The sequence below is a fragment of the Sceloporus occidentalis genome, unplaced genomic scaffold (genome assembly GCF_023333645.1).
Source record: "Sceloporus occidentalis isolate IW3139 unplaced genomic scaffold, rSceOcc1.0.p SCAF_5, whole genome shotgun sequence".
Lineage (NCBI taxonomy): Eukaryota > Metazoa > Chordata > Lepidosauria > Squamata > Phrynosomatidae > Sceloporus > Sceloporus occidentalis.
In genome coordinates, this window is record NW_028316985.1 from 34,463,045 (window position 1) to 34,485,009 (window position 21,965).

Consider the following 21,965-nt stretch of genomic DNA (forward strand, 5'->3'; position numbering starts at 1 on the left):
GCGTCCTCCAAAAGGAGGACCGAGCCTGGCCCTTGCTTGGTGTCACAATGGTGAAACGCGTTGCGTCATTAAGACGGCCACAAAGACTTTTATTGGCCCCTCGCTCCTTCCGTCCCTCCTCCGCAGGGGGCCCTTGTGACGACACGCGTTCTATTCCCGTTACCACGGCAACCAACGGCCCCTCTCCCTCCCTCCTCCCATCCAAGCACTAAATATCGCGAGAGAGGATTTGCGGCGAAAGTTCGTCCCCCCCCGCAACCGTCGCCTAGCTAAGGTGACGTAACCAGAGTGGGCAGTGACGTAGCAGCCGGGGGCGGGGCGAAGGGCTTTGACAGGTAGAGGCAGGAAAAGAGAAGCGGGCAGGTGGAGGCGGATGAGGAGCTGCAGGTGGACATTTCCGGTGAGGGCAAAGGTGGCCAGAGCCCCCCTTTTTGTTGCTGGCAAGGGATAGAGGGAGCCCAGCTGGGAGGCTTTGAAGGGGATCCTGAATAGGAGGAGTGTTCCCTTCTTGTTGCTGGCTTCATTCCTGACTTATGGAGACCCTATCATGGGGTTTTCGTGGCAGGTCCCTTCAGACAAGGCTTTACCATCATGGCCACCCTCTGAGGCTGAGAGAGTGTGACTTGCCCAAGGCCACCCAATGGGTTTCCATATGGCTGAGCCAGGATTTGAACCCAGCTCTCCAGAGCCATGGTCTAACCATTCAATGTAATGCTACTTAGGTCTCCACACGCTTTTTGTTGTATTTCACCTGTACTATATATTTAATCTTGTGTTTAAGCAACCTTGTATAATAAATAATAATAATAATTTATTTCTATCCTGCTTTTCTGTTAACAGCAATCAAAAGCGGCTTACAGTAAAACCAATTCACTATACAATACGTGGTAACATATATATCACATCCCTAACTCCCCCCAACACAAGATTAAACACGTTAAATTAAAATTAATCTGTTAAAATACTAGCAATGTCTATAACAATAATAATAATAAGTATACAAAAAGATCGAGTGAATATAAAGTGTAATGTGTGATGGGAGGGGGGTTCAATTCATTTAATTTGATTTATTTATTTATTTAATCATTCAACAGCTGCCCTAACTGACTGCCTTGTATTCTTGTCTTTTTTGTCTTTTTAATAATTGCTTTAATAATTGTTCAGTAACTTAATTGTATTTTATTGTGGATGGGAGGGTTGGAGATACAATGCTAGCAAGTGATTATTGTATTTTATGGGTGTTTTTAGTGTTAGCCGCTTTGATCTTTTGGAGAAATGGGATATAAATAAATTTTATTATTAATATTATTATTATTGAATGAAGGAATGAATGCATTTATTACAGCATACAGCCAGCATAAAATAATAAAACGGTTACAAAAATTACCTTACATCCAGTTAGAAACATTTATATTCCAGCATATCATATAAACATTATATTCAAGCGTATCATATAAATGCATGAGTAGATACAAATGTTAAGGATAAAACTTTGAGATGTGTTTCTGGAAGGATTTAGGAATACAGTAAATATATGGCTTTAACAAAAATAATTGATTATCTACTATCAAAATAACTGCGAGGAGGTTATATTCTTATATTCTTATGTAAATTTGGTGAGTAATTTATTCATATGGATCTACACAGTCAATCGATTATTATTATTAGTTACTGGAGGGTTATGGTATTAAAGGTGTTAATGTGTGCTCAGCCTCAGGGGAAGCAAACCCTCTCTGAACAAATCTTGCCATGAAAAGATAGGGTTACCTCAAATTGGAAATGACTTGAAGGCACACAACAAATGTCTGGATATCAAAGAAGACAAATTGGGGACCCTGTGCTTTTCTAGTGTTCAAATCTTGCTGTCTTTTAATTTGTATATTTATATAAATTTTGTCACCTGTCACTTCTTCTCAAACTATCTGATATGATAGGCAAACATTTTCCCCTATTGTGACAAGGACTGATATAATATTAGTACAATATCGATATCATGTTTGCATAGTTTTCTGGAAACCCATCATACACTAACAACAAATGTCTTACAGGTTGCAACTGATCCATAGACCATTTTCAGTAGCACTAATCTAATCCCCTCTATAGCACATGCTTTTGAGAGTGTGATTCTTCTGTTACAGATGGGATGCTCCAGGCTGTGAAAGAGCTTTTTCTCTAATACAAATAGCTGGGGGGGGGGGGATTGGTATTGCTTTCAGATAGAGGGCTGATAGCATTATCAATCAAAGGACACTGTATGCTTATTCTGCCTTCTCTCCCTTAACTCTTTTATTCCCCCAGGTAAGAAAAAAGATGGAAGAAATTGTGTCAAAACATGGGAGGGATACAAACACATTGATCCCTGTGCCCTCTATAAAAGTCTGTAAATGAAGTATGGTAGTTGAACAATAGAAGTTTGGCCTAGAAGCCCCCTTGAACCTATGCAGAAGACCCTTTCATTACATTCATATTTGAGAGCATACAGTAGGCATAACCTGTTTGTGTGAAGGTAAATGATAATGCCTTCCCAATTTACACATCAAGACACAAAGCGTGGTTCATATAGTTAATAGCCTCTTCAGCTGAAGGATTTCAGATGGAAGGGCTGAGAAATCATTCTGCTTAAGACACAGAGTTGCCTCCAGTCAGAGGCAGGAAGGCCAGTCTCTGATTCCACTGAGACTCTCATATGTTACATAAAAAAGTAATTTGGTTAACATGGAGGAGGGTATTGGAATAAAGTAATGTGCAAACCAAGGTTGCATTCTAGGGTTCTTATTTTTCACATGCATAAGCACTTGTCTATAAGTCAAGAAATTTATGCCCAAAAATTGACCCAAAAATCCCAGGTCGCCTTATTTACGGGTGAATATGGTATGTGATAGCAGCTCTTTCAGATTTCTCCATGCAGTCAGCAGAGCAGTTTATTTCTCTCTTGCACCAAGCAGAAAGAGTCCTGGGTGATTGACTGAGTTTTAACAAACAAACAAAGTCCCTCTCCCACTCAATGTCTAGGGAGTGAAAGACAAAACAAAAGCTGAAATGATAAAGCAAAAGGCCTCAATTAGAATCTCTCCCTTGCCATACACACACATACACACACTGAAGGAGCCTCCAAGTTTTACCCTTGATTTATCCATGGGTCATGGCAAAATTCATAATTTTGGCCCTAAAACCTGCCCTCAACTTATACATGAGGTCGACTTATAGTTGAGTATGGTGCTTTACAGAGCACCCCGAAAGGGCGCTCTGCCGGCACCCATGTTTGTTGCGCCAGGGAACCGCAGCAGACAAACCGTGTGATTCCCTGGCGCAGCAAAAAGAATCTGCAAAAAGCGGGTTCTTTTTGTGGTGTAGTTATGATGCCACAAGGCGCCAATGGCGCACTTGCGGCGTCATTACTGTGACGCGACGTGCGGACACTAAGCATCCGCGCCGTCAAAATGGCGGCATCCATGTGTATAGGGCACCGTCATTTTGACGTACCCAGTACGTCCTAGGGGTGAGGCCTGATTGGACGCTGCGTCCTCGGCCAACCCCTAGGACGTACCAGGGGCGTGGCAAAGGCCCGTGTAGAATGGGCCTATATACAGTAAATATAATGATAAACATCACTGTGAAGGCAGCCTCCTGTGTGTGAATTAGGTACATGTAGAGAGTCAATGTGATGTAATGGTTTGAGCGTTAGACTACAACTCTGCGATAAGTGTTTGATTCCCTGTTTGGCCTTGGAAACCCACTGGGTGAACTTTGGCGAGTCACATGCTCTCATCCTCAGAAAAGCCCATCATACCTTTGCCTTAGCATTGCCATATCTGAAATAGCTTGAAGGCACAGAACAACAAACTGTCCCAAAAAGTATGTTGATATGCCCATGCCTCAGCTGTGTGAACTGGTACACGACTATAGACCTTTGGGCAGAAAACTTCAATGTAGCCCACTCTTTTTGCTTATTCTTGCCATGCTGGTTTCTACTGTTAAATAAGTCATCCCTCCATATTCAAAGATTCTTTATCCCCAGATTCAAGTATCCACAGCTTGAAACTATTCCAAAAATATATAAATTCCAAAAAGCAAAGTTTGATTTTGCCATTTGATATAAAGGACAGCAATTTACTATGCCGTTGTATTTAATGGGACTTGAACATCCACGGATTTTGGTATCCACAAACTGTCATGGAACCAAACCGCAGAGGATACCAAGGACCCATTGTATCACTGAGATACATGACTTTTTAGATTGTAAGCTTGAAGGCAGGGAACTGTAATTAACCATTTGTAACCCCCTCTGAGAGCCTTTGGGGCTGAAGAGCGGGGTATAAATACTTCAAATAAATAAATAAATTGTTCTGTCCTGTTATACAGTGTTGTAGCTGTTCCATGCAGAATGTGGGAATATCAGTCTGTCAAAGTTTATTTTATTGTTTGTATGTACAGCGCTGTGCTAATCTACAGCACTATATAAATAAATAATAATAATAAAGTTGGTTCAGATATTGTTTGCATGTGCTGGACTGAGACGTGCTGTTCATGTAGTTGTATAATACGAAAACTACGATGAGCTTTATGTACTTCAGAACTGCTGTTCAACTCAGAGATAGCAAATCACATCTGATATTGCTTTGATAGATGCTTAATATTTTATTCAATATTCTGATAGATTGTTGAACAACAAAAATAATTGTTCTTTTTGAGATCTTTCTCATCATCTTTCATTTTGAGCAGCAAATGGAGATGAGCTGAAACAGCTTCCTATAGAAAAACTAGAACATAAGAAAAGAGAAGATTGGTATTTCTGAGGCTCCTTTATTAATTGTGGTTATGGGATTTTTCTCTTTTCCAGGTACCTTGGGGCAATCAAAATCTTCAGGAAGAAGCCTCCAGTAATTTGGAAAAATGTTTGCAGACTTGGACTATGACATTGAAGAAGACAAGCTGTAAGTGCTTTACTTTTATTTCCTGTGCTTTCTATCAGTAGTTTCTACTATGAATTTTGAGTTGTTGTTTTAAAACTCTGCTGGCAGTGTTGACCAGTGAGTGATATTCTGCTGGTATTGGGAAGTAGACAGAATGGGGTATTCTGGGGCCACCACAGGATCCACTCCCCTTATTGTCAGTGGAGTCAATGGGGGGAATTAACATTCCCCTCTCTCTGCCATCACCTCAAAAATCCAACCGAGTTGTGGGTGAGTGGCTGTTCATCCAAAGAAACCACTTATATTACCATACCTTTAGGGTTGTTCTGTACTACTGAAGAAAGATGCTGTTTTCAGGGAGCAAATATAAGTAATACTAACTTCCTCATGAAACACAAACTTTTATTTTAGCTCTTAAAACACAAAATGTATAGTCTGTCACAAAGGATATAAAATGTTACTATCTGTGTCCTAATGGCATTTTGAAGTATGCAGGTTTTAGTTTTATTAAAATGAAGGGGGGGGGGGAACCACAAATATGCCCACTCCTAAGGATGAAAGCGGAAGCTGCTGTGCCTTGATAGGGAGACCTTCATCTGGGAACTACAGGTTTGGGAGAAAGGTCCTGGCCCTGGTCACTAGACTGCAAAGCAACACTGGAACTGTTCTACGTGACAGAAGGCTCTTCCAGATTATGCAAATACGTTGGGATGTAGTTGTTTTCATTGCTGTACTGCTTTTATTTCTAAAATATAAGTGTCATTTTTCTTGTTATCTTAATTTCTATCAGTTACTGTACTTTGGTGTAGTAGTTTGATTGTTCTTGTGTTTTTGTGCATGCTACTCTTTTTAAATGAAATAAACATAAATGGTTACTTTAAGCAAATGTAAAAAAGAGCTGCAGCTCACTCTATTGCACTTTATTTCCTGGGTAACTCTTGAGATTGTCTTAGGCAACATTAATTTTTAACGTCTCCATCTTTATGATGGAAACTGGTGGTGGAATTTTTTATGTATGTTTGTAAGCCTCTGCTTTGTTCTAGGGGAATCCCTACTGTTCCTGGGACAGTGACCTTGAAGAAGGACTCTCAAAATCTAATTGGGATCAGCATTGGAGGAGGAGCTCAGTATTGCCCCTGTCTCTATATTGTTCAGGTCAGTGTTCATAGCAATGAGTGTTTTATCCTTGGTAAGAGAGGACTGTATGTTTCAGTACAGTGCAATTTCATTGGAACTTTCTCAGTAGCACCGCAGACTTATATGCAGAAATGTGGGCACATAAATTATAAATTAGATTCAGAGTGTTCCATTGTTGGAAGAGACTAGGATCCAGCAGAGATTCCTGCTGGAGGAAGATGCAGGTAGATGATTTTGACAGTCCTCCTGCAATCTGTCCCCTCCCTCCTGTGCCATGTCCACACTCTTCCTGTGGTTCCCTGACTCTGTCCCCCAGTAGCTTTGCAGAGTGCTGTAGGGGAAAAGAGGAATATGTGAATCTTCGTCACTGATCCTTCAGTGGGAATGACCATTAAGTGGAGTTTTGTTCACAGGAACTCTTCATCAGTTATTCTCATCCTCCGTGGATTAGCCTCAGTCACAGCGCAACTTGAATAGCAAGTCATATGAGTTAAAAGCATGTGTCCACTGGTGATCTAGCCAATTTATCTTTTTCCCAAAACTGGTAGCAATGGGTAATATTAAGCTGTGAGTAATCGTGAAATCTACAATCACTCCTGTCATAGATGCTGAACTAGGGGGAAATCTCAGGGTACAAAAATAGTTGTGATTGCATTCAACTTTCTTCAACAACAAGGGGTTGGATTACAAATGTCTGCACATGTAACAGCTGGACTTTTTCAGTACCTAAACTTAACTTATCCAAATAGTTTGATATGGAATGTGGAAAACAACAATTTAAAATTTGAAATGTGGCTGCCTAATTTCAGTGGTCTGGCAGACACTTAAAAAGATGGGGTTCTAAAAACACTGAATTAGATCCAAGCACTGCCATCCACTGATGGAAGAGATTTGTTAGAAGAATTTCCTTTTCCCTGATTTTTTGGAATCCTCAATTTCTCCAAATTTCAACCCTTTCATCATGGTCTATAGCGTTTTCAACAAGATAGCTTGGCAAGAAGGGGACAGGGAGGTCTGCTTCTATCAGGCCAATTGCATTCACCTAGATATGGATACAACACATTTATTCTTGATCTCCAATAGGAATTTTTAATCTCAGAGAAGTACAGTGCCAAAGAGATTCTTCCTGGGAAAATAGTATTACTATAATTTTAAAAAGGCTGAGGGTGGCATAATATCTTTGCAGAGGTGTACAAGAACAAACTAAGTATTGATGAATGTGGTACCCATGGCACTTCTACGTTTTCTTTTAAATAATGTGTGTAAAGTGACATGAAAACAAACAAGAGCATGTTGCTGTTCTGATTCCTCACTCCTTTCTTTGACATTTTCATGCCTTCGCTTTTCACCTTAGGTATTTGATAACACTCCTGCAGCTGTAGATGGAACTTTGGCAGCTGGTGATGAAATCACAGGTGTAAATGGAAAATCAGTGAAAGGAAAAACCAAAGTAGAAGTGGCTAAAATGATACAGGTGGTGAAGGTGAGTAGCAGGTGAAGTTATAGGAATATGAGTCCATTTTTAATATTCAGTGCGGGTAGTGATCCCTTCCTTGCACATGCAGAACAACAGCTCTGGTTTTTGTTCTAGGGAGAAGTGACGATTCATTACAACAAACTTCAGGCTGACCCAAAGCAAGGAAAGACCTTGGATATTGGTATGTTATTATTTATTTATTTATTTATTTATTATTTACTGTATTTATACCCCACTATCCCTCATAACACTGATGTAATTCAAGCAGCACTGGCTCTCTTGAGGCATTTTAGCTTACTTGCTAATTAGCTTACTTGCTGTTCACCGCTATGATCTTTGGAATAGCGGTATATAAATAAAACAATTATTAATTAATTATTATTATTTTCTTTAATTAACCGTAGTAAGCTTCAGTCAGATAAAGTGTAAGTACAGTCAGCCTTCCAGATCCACAGATTCTTTATCCACTAATTCAAGCATCCATGGTTTGAAAATACATTTAAAATATATAAATTACATAAAAACTTGATTTTGCCATTTTATATGAGGGACACCATCTTACTGTGCCATTGTATTTAATGGGACTTGAGCACCCACGGATTTTGATATCCACAGAGGGTCTTGGAACCAAACCCCAGCGGATACCAAGGGCCCATTATATCGTACTTTCTGCACAGAGATATGATCCTGTTCATGGTTTCTGTATCTGTTTTCTGGAATACAGTGCTAAAGAAAGTGAAGCACCGTCTGGTGGAGAATATGAGCTCAGGGACTGCAGATGCTCTTGGGCTAAGCCGAGCCATCCTCTGTAATGGTAAGCAGAATACGTGAGGGAACAGGAGGTTCCCTGGTAAGATCTTGCTTTGTCTAGATGATCCACGGACAGGCTGCTGTTTCTCATCCTTAGCCCCTCTTCTGCAATATGCAAATAATTACCATGCCACTTGTTACGGATAACTCTGTTCTTACTCAGTGTTAAGGATTACCCAATTTCCTAAATGTTACATAAACATCAAAATACTATGAAACAAAGTGTCATATAATGTTACTAAATATGCTGCGAATCTGACTCTGGTTTCTTGAAGAATGGTTTATACTTTATTTATTTCAGTTTGGGACCAGAGCCTAGAATCTTACTTTTTAAAAAGTTGTTACTATTTTGAGGGATATCCTTTGTCATCACAATGTTGAAAAGAAGCCAATTGCATTGCTTTTTTTTTTTTTTTTACTTTTTTGATACTTTTATTATTTTAAAACAAACTGTCAGGACTACTAAGAAAGTGATGTAGAGCTTTGAAACATTCTTGTCAAAATCAAGGCTGTGGAGTCAATACACCAAACTTTCAACTCCGACTCCTATATTTTTCTACTGTCTTGACTCCAACTTCAGCCTCAACTCCTTCAAAAATGGCAAATGTACATTAATTAGTAACCCTCCCTTTGCCATTTACATCATCAGAGGGAGAGGGAGACCTGCCAGCTCCATCAGGCCTGGCCTGAACTAAGAAGCAGAGCCCCCCCTCCAGTCCATCTGCCTTAGTCCAGGCCTCAGAGTGAGAGAAGAACTGCTGGACCTGATCACCTTCCCCACCACCATTCCCTTCTCCTTTTGTGTTGTGTCTTTTTAGATTGTAAGCCTGAGGGCAGGGAACCATGTAATTAGAAATAATAATTGTAAGCCGCCCTGAGCGCCTTTAGGGCTGAAGGGCAGGGTATAAATACCATAAATAATAATAATAATAATAATAATAATAATAATAATAATACCAATTTTACTGTAGAAAATGGTAGTACAAAGCATTTCACCACCCCCCACATCAGCCTATTTAGATTGACGAACATAAAATATATTTATTTGATTAACATTTATGAATAAAAAATCTTTCTTAAATTCTTATGAAAGTAAGTACACAACAAATTAGGCATTTAATATTATAGGGTTTAAAAAAATTGAAGCTAGAGTTGTATTCAGTACATTTCTACTTACTCCAATTTCTGTTCTACCTGAAATTGCTTCTGGCTCAGACTTCAGGACTCCTATCTCACAGCTCTTGTCAAAATGCCTATAAAATATTTTAAATTTAACTTTTGAAGTAACATTTAGAATTGCCTTGAAAGTTTTGTTAATTACACCAATAAAGTAAGTTCATCTCTGCTTCTTTCATTTTAAAAAGTGCTGTTATATTCTCATACCGAAAAAGTAACAAAGCTAAGTTATTTGTTAGTTGTATGCAGTGCATCCCCACCCCTGATGTCACCTGGGCCCCAGTCCCACTAGGCTATAAAGCGAATCAAGAATTGGATTATAGGAACATCGTTCCCATTTGAACTCGCGTTCGATCCTAGTTTAAGGAAAATTGTTCCCATTTGAATTCACATTCGATCCTACTTTGATTGATTTCTCTAGCGAAAACCTGAATCAGCGATGGATAACCCAGGTTATCCTGACACCACTTTTCCAGTGGTTCTTTTGCCAGGGACCGTGTCTGATCTGGGGTAAATTAATTGGAACGTCGGGTGTCCGATTTGGGTAATTTTGGATGGGAGGGCCAGTGTTAAAGGGGCTGGTCTGGGGGTGTCACCTGCTTTGTTCTCTTTCCTGGTGTGGGAAGCAATCGCATGTGTAGCAGGCCTGTAGCTAGGATGGGGCAAGGGGGGCCCAAAGAGAGGGAGACAGAGAGACATAGGCTGTATCTACACTGGAGAAATCACCCGGTTTGGCACCGCTTTCGCTCTTTCCTGGCTCTAGGCTATGGAATTCTGGGAGTTGGGCCGACAACAAACTCCAAATCCCAGAATGCTATAGCCTTGAGCCAGGATGCTTAAAAGCAGTGCCAAACCGGGTGATTTCTCCAGTGTAGATGCAGCCTCAGTCTCTCTCTCTCTCTCTCTCTCTCTCTCTCTCTCTCTCTCTCTGGCGCGTGCTCGTCTGCATGCTCCCCTGCCTGCCCCTCCTGGGAGCTGGAGTTTGTTGTGGGACTGGGCACACACACACATGGGAAGACCTTTGGATCTGAATTGGATCCCCTCTTATTCTCCCTCCTCCTCCTCTTCTTCCTCCCCTCTTCCTCCTCCTCCTCTTTTTCCTCCCCTCTTCTTCCTCCTCTTCTTCTCCCTCCTCTTCCACTCTGAACCCAACAACATACTCCAACTCCCAGAATTCAATAGCCTAGAGCTAGAAAAAGAGTGAAAGAGGTGCCAAGAGTGTGGATGCAGCCTCTCTGTCTCTGGTGCACGCATGCTCCCCTGCCCTGAGGCCTGGGAGTTGGGGTTTGTTGCTCGCCAGCTGGGCCCTCTTATTTCTCTTCCTCCTGCTCCTGATATTCTTCCTTTCCTCCTCTTCTTTTTCCTCCTCCTCTTCTTCTTCCTCCCCTCTTCCTCCTCTTCTTTGTTATCTTCTTTCTCCTATTCTCCTCCTTTCTCCTCCCCCCTTCCTCCTCTTCCTCTTCTGTTGTTGTTGTTGTTGTCGTTGTTGTGTGCCTTCAACTCCTTTCTGACTTATGGCAACCCTGCAGAGTTTCCCTGGCAAGTTTCTTCAGGGGGAGGTTGCCTTTACCTTCCCCTGCGAGGCTGAGAGAGTGTGTCTTGCCCAAGGTCTCCCAGTGGGTTTTCATGGCTGGTCTGTCTCCTCCAATTCTCTAGCCACCAAGCCAGCCCCTTCTTCTTCTTCTTCTTCTTCCTCCTCCTCTTCTTCCCCTCTTCCAATCACAATGACACCTAGCCACCCAAGCGCTCAGGCGCTTCAGTGATCCATTGACTGCTAAAAAAAACCACCCAGAAAAACAGGTTTGAAAGACGCCAGTGGGAACAGGCAACAAAAATAACCTGCGTCAAAATGCATTGAAGCAACTGACATCACTGTGACATCTAATCACCTAAGCGCTTGATTGGCAGCTTAAAAAAGAAAAAGAAAACGGTTCCAGACAGGCAATGGGAACGGGGAACAAAATACAAAGGAGAAATATCAATGGGAATAAGAACATGGGTCAAGAAAAACTGAGTCCATTTGCTCCCTTTTGTAATGGGAAACAATGGAAGTGATTCCAATACGACTTGGGAACGCGATCTGAGCCAGACTCACAGCAAGATTCGTTGCTTTATCACCCAGTGGGAATGGGGCCTTGGTGTGTAAGATCTGCCGGGGGAATGGCAGCGGACAAAAGGGCACACTTGGCACTCACCATTCCATAGCGGTGGAGGTTTCCTCATGAAGAGGCCTCTGCTGCCACAGCAAAGCCAGCAGAAGGGAACTTGGCTCTCTCCTCTTGAGAAATCCTCCATCATCACAGCAATTCAGCAGAAGGGCTCGTTGTGAGGAGGCCTCCACCACTCCAGCAAGCTGGGAAGGCCTGACAGGATTGTTCTGGGGTGTCACCCTTTGCGGACTTCACCTCCTGCACCCCCTAGGGATGCCACTGGTTGTAAGTCTGGTCTGGTACTACCTGCTCTGAGAACTCTTTGGCCTGCTTCACCTTATTAGTTTCTGCTTTCTGTTTCTCACAAACAGTGATCTGGGGGTTACCTTGGATTAATCTTTCAAGCTTCTGTGAAGGGCTTCACAGAAGTTCTATAGGGCAGATACTCCTTTTTTAATTCTTTGACTTAGAGATAACACATGTTCTTAATCTATGACTGATGGTCCTTGTGTGCCAGCTTTCATCTGAATATGAATTGCCCTTGTTGCCAAATCATGAGGAATTCTTTACCTTTAAGGCATGTTCATGATGTATGAGATGTAATGTGCATGTCTAGGATTTGCAAGAACTTTGACAATGGAAAGCCTAACAAGGCTAATACTGAATTAATAATTAAATATTAATTGGTCCTTCTAATTTTATCATCTCTGCAGATGGTCTAGTGAAGAGACTGGAAGAATTGGAAAGAACTGCTGAACTGTACAAAGGTAAATCAGTTATTCTCTGTCTGCAATGTTGAGAAGGGATCTTGCTTTTCAGGACTCATATTTGATTTTCAGGAACCCACCATTACATAGCTTGCCCAGCTTGATTCCTTCCAGATACACGGTTATGCAAGTCCCATAATTCCTTGCTATGTTTGGAAAAGCAATAGTGGGTATACATACCAGGTTTTTCAGTCCCAGCTTTCTCTCTGTAATGCAGAGATGTGCAAAACATTTTGGCCCCAAAGGCTGCATGCAGCAGAGGATGCATGCTAGCATTACATATGTCCATAGCCACCAGTATGTCCTTCCAATCTCAGCTCATGAAATAGGATGATGTTAGTCTCTCATCCTGGCATTTTGAGATCCCTTTGTTCTTCCCACTCTGTCCTGTTCATCTGTTTAATGCTAATCTAGGGGTGCTCCTGAACTGTGAAGGGAACCCAGCGATCTCACTGCCTCCCCCCCCCAGTTCCCCAGGTGACTAATGCTAGGAAGAGTTATTAAGTGTGTCATTAGGTCACTTTTCAGATACGGCCAGCATGGGTCAGCTCAGCTGTAGGGAGAGGAAGGCATACAACAATTTAGAATCATATAAAATTATTTCTAAAACATAACAATAAAGATAAAGATGCAACATTCATCCATTAAATCCCCTTGTCTCCAGCTATTCAATCCCTAAATGTCTGTTTAAATAGAAAAGTATTTACCTGCAAGTGTGTGCTCTTGATATACTGCTTTTTCAAACAACCAGTTTCAGTAATGAGAACTGACCTGAGCTCCAGTTGTGCATAATAAAATATATGACATCACTAGAACAATGTTCCTAGCCACATTTTGACTTGGTTTACTTCTCCCACATGGCTGGTTTGGTGCTCAAGCAGAGAGTGTAGAAGCTACAGAAACATCAAAATAGTGTATCCTTGTATGCGTGTAGAATTCAAAGGTATAGCTGTGTTAGTGTGGAAAATCAGTACACAAAGGGATCTTGTAACACCTTTGAGATTAACTGAAAGAAAGAAGTTGGTAGCATGGACTTTCATATACATGAGCCTACTTCCTCAGATGCATGTTAGTCTCAAAGGTGCTACAAGATCCATTGACATACTTGTCAGTGTGTGTGCATGTGTGTGCCTTCATATCAACAGTAACCTGCAGTTAATCTATGAATTTCATTGAGTTTTCTTGGACAAGAAATATTCAGAGGTAGTTTTTCCAGTTCCTTCCTCTGAAATATAGCCTACAGCACCTATTCATTGATGTTCTCCCATTCAAGTACTAAGCAGGGCTGACCCTGCTTAGCTTCCAAGATCACATGGGATCTGGTGCCTGTGTTCTTACTGAATCACTATTGTTCTTTTCCTCCACTTCTGTCTAGGTATGACAGAACACACAAAGAGTCTCCTCAGAGCTTTCTTTGAACTGTCCCAGACTCATAGAGGTAAACGGAGCAGAAGACTGCTTAGTTTAAGATTATTTCATGAGCTATACTATTGTTGGCAGGAAATCTCTTATTGGTATATGTCTTGAAAATGCTAAAATGTTCTTCAAGGCTGCATGGTAGTCTTATAACAATATGGGCCATTATCCAGGATAGTGAGAGAGAAAAGTCAGCATTTGCTTACACTGATGTGGTAAAATTTAAAGAGATAAAAGCATTTGTATTCTATAATGATAATTAACTGAAATGGGGAAAGATTTCTGAGTTGTCATTAATGTGCCTTAAAAATGAATCTGTGATATTGGCCACAGTTCCGAACAGTATGCTTTTGCTGTTTTTTCCCTAGCATTTGGTGATGTTTTCTCAGTCATTGGTGTTCGAGAGCCTCAGCCAGCTGCAAGTGAAGCATTTGTAAAATTTGCAGATGCTCATCGCAGTATTGAGAAGTTTGGGATCCGGCTTCTCAAAACCATCAAACCGGTAAAGAAACATGTTGCAGGTGAAAGGGGTTATTAGGGTGGCATGGAGAAATGAGAAGAAAGAATCTGACTTTCCTTCATTGCATTCAAATTAATTTAAAATTATTCTACGGGTGCCTACATATGGGTAAAAAAAGTCTCAGAAAGAAACGTGAATTTCCAGGTCTTTTTGTATCTGCATATTGATGGGTTTGCATCAAATCTCTTTTTTGAAATATTGTGAGTTTTTTCCTTCCCCTCCTTTCCCTCTACATTGGTCATGTTTCACATCCAGTCACCTACAATATTTCAGTAAGTGATTTTCAACAATTTCCACTGAGCATTTTTATTATTATTCAGATGATATAATCAAAGTACTACATTGTTTTATTAGTTAAGCATTAGGATCATTTCATTTTAGTCCTATCTCTTTATATTACTTTATCTTTGTTGAATCTGTGTCCTGAAAACAATAGCTATGTTTACTTGACAGCAGACATCTTTACTGCTTCCAAGACAGTAGGAACAGACACACAAATACAGATACATTTTCTTTTAGAAAGGTTTGTATTAATGAAAGTATTGGATAAATTTAAACCAGCCTTAAGAATAGGAATGAAACGTTTTTGGTAATGCTGGGAGCCCATAGGAAAGAACTTCAGAATGAGGCAAAATCATATGGATTTTCAAAATAAATTGGTTTGTACAGGAACAAAACCTGGATTGCTAGAGACCTTATTCCCATCTGGAGGTGCCCTACAACAACAGCAAAGTCTTAAGGAAACTGCTGATGAGAGTTGGTTAAGAGCGTGAAAAGTGTTTTATTATTTGACTATGATGATGTAGATATTTAACATGGTAAGCTAGAATTGTATATCCCAGTGTCTAAGACCCCCTCCAGACAAGAAAAAAGTCACTGAAATTGGTTTTATTTTGGAAATCCACATGACATTTTCTTCATTCCAAAGAATTTCCTGGGAATTCCCAGCATTATCAATAACTTTTCATTTTTCCCCCAGAGTCATTTTAAACTAACCCAGTACTTTCCATAATGAAATGTGTATCTACTTGCCTGTCTGTTTATATTATACCACCACTAGCTAAGATGACTGCTGCCAGTAAATACAGTTTCCAGGACACAGGTTCAACACAGATGAAGAAAGAGAAAGACATAGAATTACCAAGACAAAGTGGTTCTAATTTTTAATGTGTTACGTTGCTAAAGCACATTGTCTATGATGAAAATCAATTTCTGAAATGGTGCATGTGTCTAGTAGGTTTATCGCATGGCACTTGGAGGAACGGGAATGGAATGGGGGGAATGTGTGTTAGAGCACGGGAGAACACCGCCAATGCTGCCAGAAGTCCCCAAGCCGTTCCCCAACTGTTCCATGGCAACTGATTTTGAAGGATGGTTTTGAACATGGAACGGCTGGGGAACAGTTTGGGGACTCCTGGCGACATCGGCTGCATTCTTCCGTGCTGTAACACACGTTTCCCCCTCGTTCTTCCATTCCGTTCCGTTCCGTTCCTGTTCTTCCAAGTGCCATGCAATAAGCTTATAGATGTGATACATGATCACTGGGTGTGGGAAAAGTAAGAACACAGTGGGGAGGAGTGAGCTGAACCCAGTATATTTCAAATAAGAATTTGGATGCAAATCTGGAAACATAAAGGTAAAATCAAAAGAAAAAGGATTGGAAACTCTCAAGACTTTCCCTTCTGGATGAAGTTGAAGGTATTTACCAAGTACCAGATTAACATTGTCAGTGCCCTAAAGCAAGAATGGTGAACTCCCCTCCCACAAGTAGAGCAATTAACCCATGAACCTAGTTGGGTGGAGGGGGCCTCAGCTAATGGTCAGTAGAACCAGAGCCAAAAGTGGCAAAACTTGCTGCACTGGAAGATTATATAGTGCTCATTCTCCCTCCCCATGCTGTCCCATCTCTCTTTCCCTTTATGTTTGCTGCCTCTACACATGAAATTTGGCCATGGTCAGAATCTGTCCTAGTCTTACAGTGTTGCAGCGTTGCATTGGGAAAAGATACAAATGTTGTTGTTCTCAGGTCATGTCCTAGTAAATTCCTTGAGATTATTTGCTTGGTTGCATGCAGAAGAACTTGCTCTGCCCAGTTTTGCTTCATCTTCTTTTTTCAATATTAATGTCTTACAGATGTTGACTGACTTGAACACTTACTTGAACAAAGCCATTCCGGATACAAGGCTAACTATCAAGAAATACTTGGATGTGAAGTTTGAGTATTTGGTGAGATGCTTTTTTTTTAAACCAAGATAATATTATTTCTTTAGAAAATCATGGGACCCTAAGAATTTAAGCAGATCAAATACAGTGGTACCTCGGGATACGAAATACCCAGGTTACGAAATTTTCGGGATACGAAAAAATCCCATAGGGAATTATTGTTCCGGGTTACGAATGTTTTTTCGGGTTACGAAAAAACTTTTGGTGCTTTTTTCGGCTTTTTCGCACGGAATCGCGGCTTTTCCCCATTAGCGCCTATGGGTTTTTCGGCTTACGAAGCCTTTCGGGTTACGAAAGCGGCCGCGGAACGAATTACTTTCGTAACCCGAGGCACCACTGTATATTTGTTGCTAATGTACTGAACACTGAAAGAGTTTCATACCTGTGGAAAGAATGCTTAAACTTGTAATTCCTGTAGTCTGAAATCTTGATTGTGGCTACAGACAGTTGCTCTGCAAGAAAGTGAACAAAGGGGAAAAACCAGCTCACTAGGAAATAGCAACAGCAGTAGCAAGTACATTTCTATACCGCTTATCAGTGAACTAGCACTCCCTAAGTGGTTTACAATCTGTAAGCCAATTGCTCCAACCAGCTGGGTACTCATTTTACTGATCTAGGAGAGGATGGAAGGCTGAGTCGACCTTGGAGCCCTCCAGGTTCAGACTTACAAGGTTGTGGTTGCAGGACTGGCATTTAATCACTGAGTCACCAGAGCGCCAAAGATGAAAATGCTTGGTAGGAAACAATAGGAAAAGATGAAAATTGGATTACAGATGCATTGATTTATTCAGGAAAGCCATGACCACGACTTGGCAAGTTCTGAGCAGGGCTGTTAATGACCGGAGCTCTTAATGCAATCTGATTTATAGGGCCACTATAAACCAAGGCCAACTTAACAACAAATAACAACAGTTTCATTGGTTAGTTCACCTCCAGCTTTTAAAAGTGTTCAGGCAGAAAAACATTGAAAAAAGAATCTGAATTTGATAACTAGTTTCAACTAAAGTAGACCCATTAGATCAATGAGAGCTTGATAAATTAATGGCCGTGTAAGTTCTATTGATTTGGTGGGTCTGCTTTAGTTGAGACTAGCAATTGGTTGAGGCTTGAGTGTTCATTCTCTGGATGGTGCAGAAGAGCAATCCACAGTCACTTGAGTTATATCCTCTTACACCAGTTCCAGAGGCTGGAAACATGAGTCCTTTTCCTTCTGTTGAATTGGTTGACTCCCTTTCTTTTTTTCTCACCTTTTCCAATATTGCCCTGCCAGTGACAGAACGCTTCAGACTCTCTCCCTTCATTTACTATTCTTAATGTCTAAACAGTCTTTCTCCTCTTATTTGTTTCTTTGCTACACTTTTTTCCTTTAAAAAAAAACCTCTTCCCTTCTGCAATTACCTTTCCAGTGAGGCAAGAATATAGTTATGGCATCAGATCCAGCAGGACTTCAAAAAAGTTAAAAGAAATTGATGGAGCCTGAGAATCAGGTAGAAAATGTACCATAGTTGCCCTGTTGAAAACCATGCAGGGAACTCTCAGTAGCACTTTCCATGGCAGAGTTCAGGTGGCCCCTATGCCTGTAAATTTTAATTCAAGATAATCTCTCATATGCATGATATGCATGCTAGTCCACAAAATAAAACTTCCCCAACCAGGAACCCACCAGATGTGCTGGACTCCAACATGAATCATCCTCAACTGACCTGGCCAAGCATACTGGCAGTGGATGATTGCAATTCTAATCCAACATGTCTGAGAGTACCAGATTGGGGAAGACCTCTTATGCCATAACCCTTGAAGTGCCACAGGACTCTTGTTTTCATTGCAATAGACTAACACAACTCTCCCTGTGGAAGATGTAACATTGTATATTCCTTATTCCATTTCAGTCTTACTGTCTCAAGGTGAAGGAGATGGATGATGAGGAATACAGCTGCATTGTAAGTACTGATCCTCTAGCATACTGTCTGCTTCCATTGTAGTCTGGTGTTTGCTTATAGGCATTCCAGTAGTTGACTGCTTCCACACGTTTAAATGTAGGGGTGGATATATAGTGCCCCTGCTTGCCAAAGTGTTTGGCGTTATTCTGTAGAATGTTGCAGACTTATGGAAGATAACATTCCTTTTCTGACTCCATTTGCTCTAACAGTTAAAGGCATCTTAGAGAAACTGGGAAGAAATTTTTATTTTATGTTTGTTTCAATTGTTTAACATTGCCAAGCATAATTTCAAGAGAGCCCTGGAAGCATCTAACAACATTACATGAAATGGCATGGTACAAATAAAGTGACTGGTGTGTGTCTACAGTTCTCCCTATGAAATGAGGTTGGCAATATTTGAGCAGAGCTTGGAATAATTTCTTCTTTGGACTATAGCTACCAGAACCCCCAGCCAGGAAAATATACTCCCACAAAAGCAATTTTCAAAACTTTGATTTTTGATCACCTTCAACCAACAGTTTTGCCTTACATTCCTTGCCATCCTGAAGAGGATATACACTTAGTCCTCTTCTTGAAGAATGTTGAAAAGGCAGTTCTAATTTCCATACCCTAACTCAGTATAGAATCCCACTGACCGTAATTCAGAGTTCATTTAATACAATTGAAGAGACATTTTCTCGAACGTTTGATCACTACCATTTAGGCCAGAATGAAAGATTTATAACCAGAGAAGAACCACTTGTTCTCCACCTGATTTAGATTCTTAAACAATGATTTAAATACAGAGATACTTTGTTCTGGTTGTCCATTGCTTCTGATAGCGGCCCTAAACTCTAGCACATGGGCCTATCTCAGAGCTGAACAAAAAGCCGAACCATATGGAGGTGGCTAGAAAGAGAGGGGCAGGGAGCATCTGAAGTGCTAGACTTGTGTCTGGGGAAAGATGACACTTTCTGAGATGAGAATTTGAGCCCCAGTTCTATAGCTAGCATTGCTTACATTCTTTTTTTTCCCCCAAGCAGAGGGAAATGAGCAAAACCACACATGGCATTCAAGCACACATGTTTAATGGGAGTGCTATACACACATGGGAGTGGAAATCCCTGTCAGTAACTGTTTACATGCACTATTATGAAACTATGGAATAAGCATATTTCCCTTCAGTAAAACATCCATCTTGATTTGTAGTAATAATCCCTTTGTTTCATGATCCTGTTTACCATATGATTTGGCCTTGTGATGCATCTCCCTTGATATAAACTTTAACTGCTCTGCCCTGAGGGTTGTATATTTCTACTCATTCCTCAACAAAAGCTGGCTCAGAGTTTTCATGATGGGCTACCAGCCAACCAGTGTTGCAGCATGATCATGTCAGCAGCTGGAGTTTGGTAGGGCACATCAGAGATGCATTTTGCCCTGTCTGAAACCAGTACACAATTGGTTGGTTGCTACAGTAATGTGGTATTTTGGGCAGGCACTTGGCGAACCTCTTTATCGGGTCGGCACTGGGAATTATGAATACCGCTTAATTTTGCGTTGCCGCCAGGAGGCACGTACACGCTTTGCCAAGATGAGGAAGGATGTACTAGAAAAGATGGAGCTGCTAGATCAGAAACATGGTAAGTGTAGTTGCTTTCTTTCTCTCTGTCCAAAGACTTGGTTGGTTTATTTTACAAAAGCATACAAAGAGTCGCCTATCCTTGAACAGCCTTAGAGATGCCTCTAGACCTGTAAGAGAAAAACAACTGGTCACCTGAGAACCTAATAATAACAACTTTTTCCAGGTGCATCATTGCCGTGCCATTTGGTTGGTGCAGCCATGATCCAGGGGAGAAAGGGGTGGCCTTTGTCTGCCCCTTTCCTCCCAGTCTGTACAGGCTCTATGTGCTGTATTCTGTCTTCATATTCATGACTCTTACATTTCCTTTCTTCCTTCATAGTGCAAGACATTGTGTTTCAGCTCCAACGCTTTGTTTCCACCCTTTCAAAGTATTATGATGACTGCTATGCTGTGTTGAGGGATGCAGATGTCTTCCCCATTGAAGTGGATCTGGCACGCACCACCCTGAATTATGGCCAGAAAGATGTTTTCACAGATGGGGCTGAGGATGAGGAGGATGAAGAAAGTGGTGGTGGAGGTGGACATGGGGGTGTGGAATGCAACAAGAAGGAGGAAGAGAATGGTGAGAAACTCATTGATGATGCCTGAGCTCATGGACTTGAAGAAGTAGAAAATAACTGCAAAAGATGGATAAATTCTATTTCTCTAGGCAACATCCAAAGTGACTTTTCTGTCTGTATAAGGCCAGCCTCAGGAAATCAAGACTGTTTTGGATGTGGGAACCAGGGGGGGTAACTTGTACCCAAGGTACTTGTGTACAGTTCTTCCTCCAAAAAAAAAATTCCTCCTCCTTTGCCTTTCTGAATGGCCTTTTTTCATAGTCTCATTGTTCACATCAGGAGGTGGTAGGAGGGAAATGATTTCCTTGGAATACCTTTTAGCCCCCATCCAGTGTGGCTCCCAATGCAGAGGGAGCATGTGTGAGTATGTGGGACACAGATCTGCATACATCTGCTCACTAAAATATGAGGAACAGTTGGTGGGATGAGCCCAGGCTTTCTTAGTTAAGTCCAAAAAGTCAAACTGTGGAGGAGGGAGAATAGCAGACTTTCTTTTTACTTTCATCCTCCACTGTTACCACCTAACTGTATTTCTTTATCAGGTGAGTTTAGCTTGAGAATATGTTGATTTCCTGACCCTTGTTAGGCCAAAAAGAAAGGCAATTAAATGTAAATTGGATGAAGCAAAAAAAAAAAATCAGTAAACTGATTATTTAAAGGGCACAATAAGGACATCCAGGAGAATCAGTCTAGGCTTTATCATTGTCCTTAGCGTGATCAAGTCAGTATAGATAGGCAGTTGAACCTGACACTGGGGTTCGATTACCATGGTTCATGTTCCCAAGCCCCACTAGTCTTCATGTGCAATGGGTTATGGCTTGCCTTAACCAAATTTGATCCTTAAGGATCACATTGCCTACTTGTATGCTCTCCTACATAGGTGCCTCATTGCACAATCTTTTCTAAAAACTTAAGCCTTATCCAATATTTAACAAGGTGTTAGATTACAGAAGGAGTTGATACATACACTGAAGTAAAAGATAAAATAGCCAGTTTAGGCATTCCAGTTCTCAATTTGTACTCTGCACTTTCATGACATCACACATTTTCTTCTATATTTTTGGAAATGCTGCTTCTGAAGACAGAGAACCTATTATGAGCTTCACACATGGCCTCCTGCCCCCCAAGGACATGAAGCAGGGGGAAGAGTACTCTTATATTATTAGGGAATTCTTCCAATTCTGTACCATTATGAGATTTTTAACTGGAATTTTTGTTCTTGATTAGCAAAGAGTGAACTTCTGGAAATAAGAGA

General features: G+C 40.9%; 1 protein-coding gene across 2 annotated transcripts; it reads left to right on the forward strand.

Annotated features, from left to right (window-relative positions):
- Nucleotides 1-312: 312 nt before the first annotated feature.
- Nucleotides 313-21,324, forward strand: PICK1 (protein interacting with PRKCA 1). Of its 2 annotated transcripts, none has more exons than XM_089528148.1 (13): nt 313-400; nt 4,841-4,934; nt 5,957-6,068; nt 7,405-7,533; nt 7,642-7,708; nt 8,252-8,341; nt 12,377-12,430; nt 13,806-13,868; nt 14,215-14,348; nt 16,500-16,592; nt 18,479-18,529; nt 20,004-20,148; nt 20,470-21,324. In XM_089528148.1, exons 2-13 carry the CDS (start codon nt 4,894-4,896, stop codon nt 20,736-20,738), a joined length of 1,248 nt encoding a protein of 415 aa, XP_089384274.1. In that variant the 5' UTR covers nt 313-400; nt 4,841-4,893; the 3' UTR covers nt 20,739-21,324. The 2 variants fall into 2 exon arrangements, with proteins under 2 accessions (XP_089384274.1, XP_089384275.1); XM_089528149.1 differs by lacking the exon at nt 313-400 and adding an exon at nt 685-708.
- Nucleotides 21,325-21,965: the final 641 nt, after the last annotated feature.

Coding starts and splice junctions, on each gene's coding strand:
- PICK1 (XM_089528148.1), top strand. CDS start 4,894: ATGTTTGCAGACTTGGACTATGACATTGAAGAAGACAAGCT. Junction 6,069..7,404: donor CCTGTCTCTATATTGTTCAG/GTCAGTGTTCAT, acceptor TTTTCACCTTAG/GTATTTGATAACACTCCTGC. Junction 7,534..7,641: donor AAATGATACAGGTGGTGAAG/GTGAGTAGCAGG, acceptor TTTTTGTTCTAG/GGAGAAGTGACGATTCATTA.